This window comes from Microcaecilia unicolor, chromosome 6, assembly GCF_901765095.1.
Source record: "Microcaecilia unicolor chromosome 6, aMicUni1.1, whole genome shotgun sequence".
NCBI lineage: Eukaryota > Metazoa > Chordata > Amphibia > Gymnophiona > Siphonopidae > Microcaecilia > Microcaecilia unicolor.
The window spans coordinates 333,132,940-333,146,967 of NC_044036.1; the positions used below are offsets into that span (position 1 = coordinate 333,132,940).

General features: G+C 45.9%; 1 protein-coding gene across 3 annotated transcripts; it reads right to left on the reverse strand.

The window, feature by feature from the left end:
• Positions 1-1,003: 1,003 nt before the first annotated feature.
• On the reverse strand, positions 1,004-9,942 carry LOC115473485 (NTF2-related export protein 2). Of its 3 annotated transcripts, none has more exons than XM_030208489.1 (5): positions 9,761-9,942; positions 8,060-8,146; positions 4,223-4,367; positions 2,442-2,639; positions 1,004-2,408 (listed from the first exon to the last, which is right to left on the reverse strand). In XM_030208489.1, exons 1-4 carry the CDS (start codon positions 9,773-9,775, stop codon positions 2,458-2,460), a joined length of 429 nt encoding a protein of 142 aa, XP_030064349.1. In that variant the 5' UTR covers positions 9,776-9,942; the 3' UTR covers positions 1,004-2,408; positions 2,442-2,457. The 3 variants fall into 3 exon arrangements, with proteins under 3 accessions (XP_030064349.1, XP_030064348.1, XP_030064347.1); XM_030208488.1 differs by having other exon boundaries at positions 1,004-2,402; positions 2,436-2,639; XM_030208487.1 differs by having other exon boundaries at positions 1,005-2,639.
• Positions 9,943-14,028: the final 4,086 nt, after the last annotated feature.

Genomic DNA, 14,028 nt, shown 5'->3' on the forward strand with positions numbered 1-14,028 from the left:
ATGACACCAAGGTTACGAGCTGATAAGACAGGGAAGATGAGAGTGTTATCCAGTGAGATAAAAAAATTGGGGAAGAGGAGAGATGGGTTTAGGGAAAAAGATAAGAAGCTTAGTCTTGGCCAAGTTTAGTTTCAGATGGCGGCGAGACATTCAGGCAGCAATGTCAGACAGGCAGGCTGATCTTAGGCCTAGATTCCTGCTTAAATTTCTGGTGTGGAGAAGTAGATCTGGGAGTCATCAGCATAAAGATGATACTGAAAACCATGGGAGGTGATCAGAGCACAAAGGGAAGACATATAGATGGAGAAAAGATGAGGTCCCAAGACAGAGCCCTGAGGTACACCAACTGAAAGTGGGATAGAAGTCCGGGATCCACCAGAGCATATACTAAAAGTGCGATGGGAGTGATGATAAGAAAATCAAGAAAGCACAGAGCCTTGAATTCCAAGTGAGGACAGCGTATCAAGGAGTAGGTGGTGATCAACAGTGTCAAAAGCAGCAGATCAAGAATAATAGAATATAATGTGCATCCCACTCCTCCTCTGACAATCCACAAGTTGGAGAGATATATGGTTTGAGAATATAGCACCTGAGTGTTACGTACTCATTCTCCAACATTTACCCTTGTATCCAGCATATAAACGTTAGCAACTATTTGCTAATTTTCACCCCTTATATGGGCTCATACACACTACTGGGCCACTTAGTGCGGGATGTTGATTCTTTTGCTCACAAATAGCTATTTTATTCACTTGCACTTTTGAAATTTTAATGCTAATAACTACTTGCAAAACTGTGCATAACAGCATTTTAGCTACAAAGTTAAACTACATGTGCTAAATGCTTTACAAACATGATTTTGTAAAATCTTTAATTATACCCCGTAGTAGGTGTAATATTTTGCTATAAATTCTGTAGGTTCCTTAGCATATCATTCACATTAACAGAATAGCATATGCCATTTCTACACTGGCCTCTTCAGTTTGACTGTTATTACATTTATGGTGGTCTTTCAACCTCAAATTTTTTCTTCACCTGATATTTATCATCTTAAAAAAAGAAAAAGGTACATTGTGTTTACAAGTATTTTCTTTTATTGATCCAAAGTACAAAAGTGTCACACAGATTGCTCAGTTATGTAAGTTTCTTTAAGAAATCCCAAATTAAATACTAAGTGTCCTTAAGGTACTTCCAAAAACAGAGTCTTCTACATATTTATTATTCACTCAACGGTAGTAAAAACCAATGAAAGAACACAATCTGGGAGTAATTAAATAGCAGGGTTCCCAACACCCTCCACATGAACGTTACCAAAAAAAAACCAATAAGTTAGGCTACCATACACTCATGTTTTCTCAAGTTCAGCAGTAGCAAGACCACAATAAGCGCTAAACATCCCTAAAAGGATTGCCACCTTTTGTGTCCACGAGTAAAACTCTCGGTCCCAGTCTTATGTTCAACAAACTAACATTTCTGACTTTTTAGTCACTTCTTTAGATGAAGTGTTGGGATGCAAAAGTGCAATACAGTCTGGCTACCCTTAATATGCAAACCTCTTTTATAAGAATGACAGTTATGTCCACTCAATCTTCCACAAATGTGTTGTTTTAGTACAACTTTGAATAGCGGTCCTTCACCTTAAAATAGTAGGATTTGGGTTTGGGCCTGATTTTCTCTTAAAATCCCAAACCTAATCTTCTGATACGTTTGCAGCATGGTCACACCCTGCCTATCTCCTTTGTGCACTGTACAGCACAAGAGCAGGCAAGAGGGTAACTGCTGAAGTGACTGAACAGAAATTTATATAAACTTCATGTGGTGTCCAAGGTTCCTGAAGCAAGCAACTTTTAATAGCCAAGCCTGATCAACAATTTCAAAAATTAGCAGGGTAAGCAGAGGTCAAGGGGCACCTGCACAAGTGTCCCTCATTGTTGGGTCAATAGACGTGGGGCATGATAGAAGTGCTCCTTCCCCACATTGTGACAGATGCCCTTTGCAGGGCTCAGAGCAGTTCTTATGTTGAAGTATAGCAACATGGGAGACAGTGGCAGGTGGAAAAAAGGATCTGAGTAAAGGGAAGAAAAATGAGATTCACTTTTTTTTTACAAAAATAATTGAATACTTTATTTCTCATGACAAAACAAATGCTCTCCGCTTAAATGTTTTTGGTTTCGTGTTGCTGCTAGCCAGCTGAACTCGCATGTTTTTTTATGCCCCCTGTGGCAATGGGGAAGTTAGAAGAAAAAAAAAAAAGGGACAGACCAACATCACAAATTATCGCTTAACGTTCTGCCCTGAATTCAATTTTCATTACAACAGACACAGTTAAAATCGTCCTCCATATCTGGTTTTGAAACCAACTGCACAGCAGTTCCAAAATGAATTGTACACTAAGTAAACAGATTCATTAGTGTGGCAAATAGAAGAAGAAAGGCATTCCCAATTTGCCAGAATTCTTCATTCAGTGGCCCAGTCCTGAAAGCGGAAGCAGTCACTGGCAATCTTCCAGACTGTGAGGGTTGGTGTTGTCTGCGAAGTCAGTAGGAAGTTCTGATTGAAGTAACGTTGTTTATTTCCATTAAATTTTACTGTTCCACTAGTCACAACCAGCACTGTAGTCTGCCCTTGTGTCGCTTGCTCTTCACAAACAGAAAAAAGATTGATAATTAAACACTACTCTACAATTTTCCACAACCCTCCATCAAAAATGATAGGCATATTCTAAAGACCAGGAAAATATTCAGCTCACGTCGTTTCAGCAGTAGTTCAAGGCAAGTTACATTCAAGTATTACCCTGTACCCAGAGGGCTCATAATCTAAGTTTGTACCTGAGGCAATGGAAAATTAAGATCACAAGGAGCAACAATGGGATTTAAACCTGGGCCACCCTGATTTCTTAGCCCACTGCTCTAACCCTTGGGCTACTTCTCCACTCTGGATTATCCAAAATACTAATTTTGGGATTCAGTGTCAAACTGCACTAAAAAGCCAGGTTCACAGTCCTCACTTCCTTCCTCAAGACAGCTGGGGAGAAGGGAGTCACGATCTCATTTCTGCAAGGTAAGATCTAGTGGCTGGATTCAGAGAGGAGAGTTGCACAGGGACAGAAATGTTGCTCATCCCCAATGGAATCTAACCCACACCTGCTAAGATCCATTCCATCCCCACAACTAATCTCCTCCATCCCAACCCTCACCCACAGGAGCCAATTCTATTATTTACTTTAGCCCTCTTGCTTCCTCCCAATCCCAACAGCCTCCTCTGCTTTTTTGGATGGTATTCACTATTCAACCAAGGAGTGTTCCAAGCCTCACTCTGATGCTCCAATTGCCTCTTCTCGGTGCATTCCAAGCCTCATTCTGGAGTCACCAGGGATTTTGAGTACACTCCCACAGGAATCCTGTGGAATTTCTTCTATCCCCGTGGGTTCCACAAGATTCCTGTAATTTCCATTCCCATGCACATCTCTAATTCAGAGTCTACTGTTGCAAAGTTCAGGAAGGAGCCCCTGTGCATGACCTTCAGAAGAGGACTGTCATTGCAATGAACTGACTAGAGACTTGGAGGAGGAGGCTAGCTGGGTAGCTGCAAATGAAGGCTTATGGAACTACAGCTGAGATTATGGTGCCAACTGAGCTAGAGGCTCAAAGGAGTAAAAATAAAATAAAATGACTCCACCAATCATCCAATTATTTGTGACTGGGCAAGGTTTGTAAAATTAGAATTTCAGACCAAGCTTTGGGATCCATCTTGTAAAAGGTTAATTACAGTACGACTATCTGGACTATCCTCTGCAGAGGGTGGTACGGATAATAATAAATAAATATGGAGTATCGGACATACCTACTTAAAAATAAAAAAAGAGCACACAATATTAAAGCATCGTATGTTAACAAGCTGAAAGGGCCGTGTGCGGGCCAGGAGGAAAATGAAAGGGCAGGGCTTTTCTCTGCTGCGTCCCCTCTCCATTTACGTAATTTCCTGTGGCAGACTGAGTGGACCGTGAGGATAATTGGCTGGGAAGGTACTGTACTGTTCTACCTAGTAGATTTACAAGGGGAGCAGATAATGGGCTATAGGCGAGGGAAATGAGACGGGGTGATACGGGTGGACATGTTCCCACTCTGGATGAACTGATTTGTACTGTATTAGTATTCTAACTTAAGGCTACAATTCCTTCATGTATATTTGCATGTAATGATCTAAAAACAAATACTCTTACCATGAACTGGTTGGCAGTCCAACATACTGATCTGAAACTCGCTGGACGGAAGCATGTCAAAAAACTCTGTCAGTGCTGCTTGTCCAGATATAGCATTCCCATTCCATACTAAGGTTGCCTTGTCCATGTACAGTTTTGTCAGCACCTAGATAACAGCAATCGAAATTCCTGAATGCTGTATATAAACATGCACACTTACATAGTAACATAGTAGATGACGGCAGAAAAAGACCTGCACGGTCCATCCAGTCTGCCCAACAAGACAACTCATGTGTGCTACTTTTTGTGTATACCTTACCTTGATTTGTACCTGTGCTCTTCAGGGCACAGACCGTATAAGTCTGCCCAGCACTATCCCCGCCTCCCAACCACTAGCCCCGCCTCCCAACCACCGGCTCTGGCACAGACCATATGTCTGCCCAGCACTATCCCTGCCTCCCACCACCGGCTCTGGCACAGACCGTATAAGTCTGCCCAGCACTATCCCCGCCTCCCAACCACCGGCTCTGGCACAGACCGTACAAGTCTGTCCAGCACTATCCCGCCTCCCAACCACCGGCTCTGGCACAGACCGTACAAGTCTGCCCAGCTCTATCCTCACCTCCCAACCACCAGCTCTGGCACAGACCATATGTCTGCCCAGCACTATCCCTGCCTCCCACCACCGGCTCTGGCACAGACCGTATAAGTCTGCCCAGCACTATCCCCGCCTCCCAACCACCGGCTCTGGCACAGACCGTACAAGTCTGTCCAGCACTATCCCCGCCTCCCAACCACCGGCTCTGGCACAGACCGTACAAGTCTGCCCAGCTCTATCCTCACCTCCCAACCACCAGCGCCGCCTCCCAACCACCGGCTCTGGCACAGACCATATATCTGCCCAGCACTATTCCTGCCTCCCACCACCGGCTCTGGCACAGACTGTATAAGTCTGCCCAGCACTATCCCCGCCTCCCAACCACCAGCCCTGCCTCCCAACCACCGGCTCTGGCACAGACCGTACAAGTCTGTCCAGCACTATCCCCGCCTCCCAACCACCGGCTCTGGCACAGACCGTACAAGTCTGCCCAGCTCTATCCTCACCTCCCAACCACCAGCCCCGCCTCCCAACCACCGGCTCTGGCACAGACCGTATAAGTCTGCCCAGCACTATCCCCGCCTCCCAACCACCAGCCCTGCCTCCCAACCACCGGCTCTGGCACAGACCGTACAAGTCTGCCCAGCTCTATCCTCACCTCCCAACCACCGGCTCTGGCACAGACCATATGTCTGCCCAGCACTATCCCTGCCTCCCACCACCGGCTCTGGCACAGACTGTATAAGTCTGCCCAGCACTATCCCCGCCTCCCAACCACCAGCCCTGCCTCCCAACCACCGGCTCTGGCACAGACCGTACAAGTCTGCCCAGCTCTATCCTCACCTCCCAACCACCGGCTCTGGCACAGACCATATGTCTGCCCACCACTATTCCTGCCTCCCACCACCGGCTCTGGCACAGACTGTATAAGTCTGCCCAGCACTATCCCCGCCTCCCAACCACCAGCCCTGCCTCCCAACCACCGGCTCTGGCACAGACCGTACAAGTCTGTCCAGCACTATCCCCGCCTCCCAACCACCGGCTCTGGCACAGACCGTACAAGTCTGTCCAGCTCTATCCTCACCTCCCAACCACCAGCCCCGCCTCCCAACCACCGGCTCTGGCACAGACCATATGTCTGCCCAGCACTATCCCTGCCTCCCACCACCGGCTCTGGCACAGACCGTATAAGTCTGCCCAGCACTATCCCCGCCTCCCAACCACCAGCCCTGCCTCCCAACCACCGGCTCTGGCACAGACCATACAAGTCTGTCCAGCACTATCCCCGCCTCCCAACCACCGGCTCTGGCACAGACCGTACAAGTCTGCCCAGCTCTATCCTCACCTCCCAACCACCAGCCCCGCCTCCCAACCACCGGCTCTGGCACAGACCATATGTCTGCCCAGCACTATCCCTGCCTCCCACCACCGGCTCTGGCACACACTGTATAAGTCTGCCCAGCACTATCCCCGCCTCCCAACCACCAGTCCCGTCTCCCACCACCGGCTCCGACACAGACCGTATAAGTCTACCCAGCACTATCCCTGCCTCCCAACCACCAGCCCCACCTCCCACCACCGGCTCTGCCACCCGATCTCGACTAAGCTCCTGAGGATCCATTCCTTCTGCACAGGATTCCTTTATGCCTATCCCACGCATGTTTGAATTCCGTTACCGTTTTCATGCACACTTCATTTAAAGCTGCTTAACAAAATGTTCCTTTTCAGTTTTACCCACAGGCTGCACCCCCCAGCCTTCCAACGTTCATCAACTTGGGGGATTATACATTTCTGCCTCCTCTAAGAGTGAACTCTGCTAATGCACCATCATGGGCTGTCAAACTTTGCGAGCATGCTTGGTCTTTGCATTTCATGCTCATCTTTGCTCTTTTACTACCTGATTTCTCCTCTGCTTGTGGCATTTTAAGAATGGGGTACAGACAAGTTTCATCTCTTTTCACTTGCCTCCATGCCCCCAGTTTATCCTCTTCTCCCTCCATCCTTCTTAACCCTTCTGGTCTCGTCCTCTTTTCTTTTGAGTCTTCCTCCCACTTCTTCCTCCTGCCTACCCCAACCAGGTGGCTGCAGCTCACACAGTTAATGGACCCATATGATGACAAGTACCAACAATAGCCAATTAGCAGGAGAAGACAATAGTAAGAGGCAGAAGCAGCAGCAGAGGTGGTGATAATGGGTCCTGCGAGAGCAGGCTGAGAATAGGAAAGCCAGCACTAGCATTGACAGGTACTGAGCCAAGGCTGTGAAGAGATGTTAACAGGAGCCAGATCAGATAACATTTTGGCAGCTAAACAGGATGGGGCTCCCAATTTTGCTGCAATTTCATGAGAAATGACAATTCTCTTGAAATCAGGGCCGTGGAGTCAGTACACCAAACCTTTGACTCAGGCTCCTATTTTCCTACTGTCTGATTCCAGCTCTGACTCCTACTGATATTAAGCTTTAAATTGGTCAATTTCATATAGATATATCTTTGTTTCACATTTAAAGTACTAATAAAATATCCAACTTCTCCAAGTTTATTAGAGACTTACTATCCTGTCTATCGAACAAGGTTATCCGAGTGGGAGACCTGACAGAACAGAGTGTGTGTGTGTGAGGGGGGGGGGGGGGTTCAAACTACAAATTTTAATAGGATGGTAAGGGGGCCAACATAAAAAGGGGTAAGCTATGCCATTCAGGCTAACCTCATGCAGTCCGATAGATAAAGACGTCTTTATCAAGTGGATGCATCACTGAATAAAAATGTCTTAAGGTCAGCTTTGAATTGTTGGAAAGGATTGTAATCTAAGGTGCTGCAGTAGAATGTTCCAGTGCTCAGGGCCCTGGACCGAGAACATTGAGTGTTGAGTACAATCATAAACAATTTCCCTTTAGATCCAGGACAAAGAGAAAGATGTGCTTATATTTAGATATATATAATATAGCCAAAATTGCTTCCAACTCATACTCCACAGCCCTACTTGCTATGACAAAATACTGACTTGCACATTGATGTCGTAAAAAGCAGTTACAGGAATGATCCAAGCAAAGCAGTAAAGCAAGGGAAATAGGAGGAAAAAACAAAAACCCATTTTAGATGTTATATGAAGCATGTAGAACAGGAAAAATGATGTACATGTTCCCATCCTTATAACAAAAAATCTAGTCATGAAAACTTCTGCATCTTCCAATCTCAAGAACTAGCAAACCTCTTTACTATGCCATTGCAGAGGTAGGTTCTAGTTATCTGTGGCACTTACCCTTCTTCTTTTGTCCATTGTTTCATAGTAAATGCTTACAAACTGTTCTGCAGCTCTGCAGGCCTGATCAACACATGTTTTAAAATCCTTTAGGCAAAAATAAAACAGGACTTATTAAGTTCGACTGATAATCAAGGCAACCAAAAATGGTGATCTCTTGTTTACACATGGTCCATTGGGTGCCAGCTGAAGCTTGGTATTCATACAGTTTAATAGGCCAGAATCATAGTAAAAACATAAATCAAGTCTGCCTGTTTAATCATTTACAGAGTATAAAGATCCATGAGCTACTGTACTCTAATTCCAATGCTTTCAAACATTAAAATACTTTATATAATTTCTACAAATACCCTGTAACGGAAACCCAATTGACCTCTAGTTATACACTAGAATAACAATTTTATCTTCTACTTTTTTTTGTTAAAGAAAAAAAAAAGATTGAGGGGAAATAAGATACAGCCCTTTCCAGGTTTGGGATTCTTAACCTCTCTCTCCACTCACACTAAGATAAACCTTGTGCAGAGTCAATCAGAAGAAACCGGACTAGAGGAATTACGCTGTACCAAGTTGCACCATCTCATTTATTTCTTTGATGAAGAGAAGACATATCAGAAATTGCTAAGGACTAAAATAACTCAGTTAATGGGGAAAAGCCTCAAAGAGCTCTTAGATTATATATTCATCTATCGGAGCTAAAACAGACCGACTGGTCTTCCCTTCATCATAGGCAAAAACCCCAAGTAATGCAGTTCTGAATAATCTTAATAAACTTATTGCCCTGAGCCGACGATGGCCAGCGTTTCGCTGCTTCTTCAGAGTCTCAGGCTACAATTGGAACACTAGCACAGCCATCCACAGCTGGCTAGTGTTCCAATTGTAGCCTGAGACCCTGAAGAAACAGCGAAACGCTGGCCATCGTCGGCTCAGGGCAATAACGAGGGGAACAGCACAGCGTGGAGCAGCATTAGAGGGAACGCCATGCAGTAAGCTAAGTGCAATAAACTAGATAGTTTGGCATGTTCCTGTAATTAGCACACAATTTTGATGCTATTTTTTAGTTTATTTACCAAAAAAAAGCATCAACAAAACAGTAACTGTAAAGTATTTGATTGCAGTGTTTATTAAGATTATTCAGAACTGCATTACTTGGGGTTTTTGCCTATGATGGAGGGAAGACCAGTTGGGTCTGTTTTAGCTGCGATAGATGAATATATAATCTAGGAGCTGTTTGAGGCTTCCCCCCCCCCCCCCCCAATTAACTGAGTTATTTTGGACATTAGTGGATGTTTGACTATTTAGATATTGTGGTATCTCCATACCACCAATTGATTATTTTTAAGGACTAAAATAACCACATACTCAAGTGGTGCACAGACAACTGAAAAGGAGGGAACAAGAGACAGAGGAAGAGTCAGAAAGGAGGGACCATAAAGTGAGGCTGAGAGAGCGACGTGAGTGACACACAAGACAATGCAAAGAAAAACGTGTCCAATTCGAAGAGAAAAAGAGAGAGAATGAGAGAGCGGAGGGGCCAGAAAGAGTGAAAGCCTGAAGAGGATTATGGAGAGCGAGACAGAGAGAGCCAGGGCTTGAAAGTGATGCAGAGACAGACACAGAGGTAATAAGTGAGAGGAAAACAAAGATCGTAGGAAGGAAGAGAAGAGACAGGGCCTGAAGGCCGGCGCTGAATCGGACCCTCACCAGGCTGGCCGCCATGGATCTCCCCTCCCCAGCCAGGTGCAGATGCGGCGGGACCCGAACCCAGCCGGTACCGGAGCGGCGTAGAACAGCTGTAACGCGTCACTTCCCGCCCCCCCTCGGCCTTTCAAAATCCTGCAACCGCCGGCGCTTTCCGCGGGGAACAGAAGCCACTTCCGGTGGTGGGTCCGTCGGAAAAGACTTCCCCCCCACTTCCGGGAAACGGCCGCACCCCGCAACTTCAGTTCCGCGGCCGTCCTCGGCCAATCAAGCGTTCCTTCCCTTTCCTTTAGCGCAAATAAAGGCGACTAAATTAAACCAGTAGGGGATGCTTTATAGTTTATTTTCCTGTAGTATTCAAAGCAGACTACTTTATTTGGGTCTTAGAAATGATTTTCTTTCTTTCTTTATTTTACAGTGCTTATGTCCCACAATTTTCCCACCTCTGGTAGGCTTCAATGTGGCTCACAACATTTGAATAACAAATAGACAGGGTACAGTAAATGGAAGGGGGTAAGCAGGGCAGAGAGGTAAGGATAAAGAAATGGGTCAATCCATAATGACAGCGTCCTGAGGTTAGTGAGGCTGGGAAAAAGGAGGACGGATTGAGCCAGCCGGGTTTTACTTCCATTGCTTTCAATGGAAGTAATTGAGCCAGCCGGGTTTTACTTCCATTGCTTTCAATGGAAGTAAAACCCGACTGGCTCAATCCGTCCTCCTTTTTCTGGAGCCATATGGAAACCCTAGGCTGGACTGGATCTTTGGGGTATGCTTGCTCAAATAAGCAGGTCTTAAGCGACTTCCTAAAAGTCAGATGATCCTGAACCGTTTTCATTGATTTTGGTAGGGCATTCTACAAGTGAGTACCGACGTAGGCAAAGGTGGTAGCATTTTGGTCTTGCAGAAGGTAGGAACAGGCCAAGGAGGTTTATTGATTCTATCTGGCCCGTTATCTGGGGCCAAGCTTACCAGCCATACTGGTCAGAACAAAACAATGTGAAACCTATGAGGTTTATATTGTTTTATTCAACCTCCTAGGTTTTCCATTCTAGGGGATGGTGGTGTAGGAGGAGTAGTTGTGAGGGGGGTTTGGGGAGTTTTCGAGGAGCCACCTCCACCTCTCCCTCCCCTTGTCCGTTTCCCTAACTCCCCAACCCCTCCGTCCTTTTCCTCCTTTCCCGAAATCACTGATGAGGAAACAACACATCTTCTCTCTTCCTCAAAACGAACTACCTGTTCCTCTGATCCCATTCCTACCCATCTTCTTAACACCATCTCTCCTACTCTCACCCCTTTTATCTGTCATATCCTCAATCTTTCACTTTCCACTGCGACCGTTCCTGATGCCTTCAAACATGCCGTGATCACACCACTCCTTAAGAAGCCTTCACTTGACCCTACCTGTCCTTCCAACTATCGACCCATCTCCTTCCTCTCCAAGATACTTGAACGTGCTGTTCACCGCCGCTGTCTTGACTTTCTTTCATCTCAAGCTGTTCTTGACCCACTCCAATCTGGCTTTTGCCCTCTTCATTCAACTGAAACTGCACTTACAAAAGTTTCCAACGACCTGTTACTGGCCAAATCCAAAGGTCTCTATTCTATCCTCATCCTTCTCGATCTATCCGCCGCTTTTGACACTGTTGATCACAGCTTACTCCTTGATACGTTGTCTTCACTTGGATTCCAGGGCTCTGTTCTTTCCTGGTTCTCCTCCTACCTCTCGCTTCGCACCTTTAGTGTACACTCTGGTGGATCCTCTTCCACTTCTATCCCACTACCAATCGGTGTACCTCAGGGTTCTGTTCTTGGTCCTCTCCTGTTCTCCATCTACACTTCTTCCCTTGGCTCTCTGATATCATCCCATGGCTTTCAATACCATCTCTACGCTGATGAGTCCCAGATCTACCTGTCTACCCCTGAAATCTCAACCAGCATCCAGACCAATGTATCAGCCTGCCTATCTGATATCGCTGCCTGGATGTCTCAACGTCATCTGAAACTTAACATGGCCGAGCTTCTCATCTTTCCCCTAAACCCACCTCTTCTCTCCCCCCTTTCTCTATTTCTGTGGATGGCACTCTCACTCTCCCTGTCTCATCAGCTCGTAACCTTGGGGTCATCTTGGATTCCTCTCGCGCCTTCTCTGCTCACATTCAGCAGATTGCCAAAACCTGTTGTTTCTTTCTCTATAACAGCAGCAAAATCCATCCCTTCCATCTCTCTCCTCTTCAATCAGTCCAAAACTCTGCTGTGCGACTCATTTTCTGTCAGAGTCACTATGCTCACATTAGCCCTCTCCTCAAGTCACTTCACTGGTTCCCTATCCATTTCCGCATTCAATTCATACTTCTCTTACTGACCTATAAGTGCATTCACTCTACCGCTCCCCAGTACCTCTCCACTCTTGTCTCTCCCTGCGTCCCCCCCTTCAGGTACTCCGTTCTGTGGATAAATCTCTGTCTGTCCCTTTCTCTTCTACTGTTAATTCCAGACTCCGTTCCTTTTATCTCGCTGCACCTCACGCCTGGAATAGATTTCCCGAGCCTGTACGTCTAGCCCCGTCTTTGGCCGTTTTCAAATTCAGGCTAAAAGCCCACCTCTTTAACGCTGCTTTTGACTCCTAACCACTACTCACTTGCCCTGTACCCTTTTATCCCCACCTCTTTAATTCCCTTACCTCTTAGTTGTTCTGTCTGTTTGCCTGTCCTATTTAGATTGTAAGCTCTTTGAGCAGGGACTGTCTTTTCATGTATGGTGTACAGCACTGCGTATGCCTTATAGCACTATAGAAGTGATAAGTAGTAGTAGTAGTCTGTGAAGGGGGGGAGGAGGATTATAGTCCAAATTGCCAATATCAAAACAAGCACTGGAGCACTGACAAAAACATTTGGAAAATCCCCTGCTCCCTATCCTCTTCTAATAATGGTTATATGTAAGCCACATTGAGCCTGCAAAAGGTGGGAAAATGTGGGATACAAATGTTACAAATAATAATAATAAAACCTCACAAGTTTGCTATTTGTTTTAAATAGCGATAGCAACTGTTTTGTTCTGGCCAATATAGCAGTGGGGGGGGGGGGGGGGGGGGACTTTTGACATCATGCGGACTTCTGTCATTAAACCTCCTTGGAACAGGCTGTCTCGCTGGGTTTTGCTGTCATCTCACACTGCATTGTAGGCGCTGTGGTCCTACATAGTTTTCCATTTGGCATCAGAGCCGCCTCTACCAAAATACATCAAAAAGTAGGTTCCACATGTGGTCTCAAAAATTCACTATGACTTATTATATTAAGCCTTAATCTGCTTCGATTCCAGTTTTCTCAAGGAACAATAAGACTATCAGTATTCGGAACCAAAGGTTGCCAACACATGAAAAGCCTTTGTAGTGTCAACCTAACTTTCTTATGAATAATGTTTTGCATAATATGAGGCCCTCCAAAATACCAACATAAAATAAAGTTGCATACTGCAGCTTCCCTAAGGTCATTCTCTTATTTGGCATTTCTTGTGCTCCCTGTAGGCCTGTTCTACACAATTCCTTATAAATCAATATTTTTTATTTACCTTGTAGTCAACTGTTCTTATAAAACAGTAGGAAACGTTCTCTTAGCAAGTGCACAGTGTAGAAAAGTAGAGAGCCAAAAGAACACTGAGTGAACACATTCATGGATGTGAAATTAGTTTTACAGACCTTACGGACACTAACATTTTCTTTCTTTCTTTCTTTCTCTCTGTCAGTAAGGGTGAATGTTATCAATGTGGACTACCATTAAGATCAGAGCTGCCAAAGGGGGTATGATTCTTGAGAGGAAGATTTTAGGATATGCCCCCCAGCCTCGCCCTCTGCCCCAGCCCCACCCACCACCTCTTGGCTCCACTCCCGGTACATCTTAATTACACAGCTGTGCCCCCCTCCCCCGAGCACCAGAAGATGATCCAAAATAATAATTCTCACCTCCAACGTTCTGACTTGCCTGGGACCGTGGCTCATTACGAGTTGGTCTGCTAGGCTCCGTAGATCAGGCTGACATCACCATAGCCATTATGATGTCAACTTCAGAACCCGGGGGGAAAACAAACATGCCTCACAGCTGATCCATGTCTAGAGGAGGGTCGCTGGACATGGGTGGCTGCAGGGGGGGGGCAGGGGGTCACTGGACATGGGTGGCTTCAGGAGGGGTAGGGGAGAGAGGAGGGTCGCTGGACATGGGGGGCAGGGGAGAGAGGAGGTTTGCTGGACATGGGTGGCTGCAGTGGGCGCAGGGGGA

Bases quoted from the DNA above. Each gene is read 5' to 3' on its own strand.
- LOC115473485 (XM_030208489.1), bottom strand. The intron at 4,368-8,059 runs GTAAGTGCCACA...GCTGTTATCTAG, and splicing joins CAATGGACAAAAGAAGAAGG to GTGCTGACAAAACTGTACAT. The intron at 2,640-4,222 runs GTAAGAGTATTT...CTGTTTGTGAAG, and splicing joins GGACTGCCAACCAGTTCATG to AGCAAGCGACACAAGGGCAG.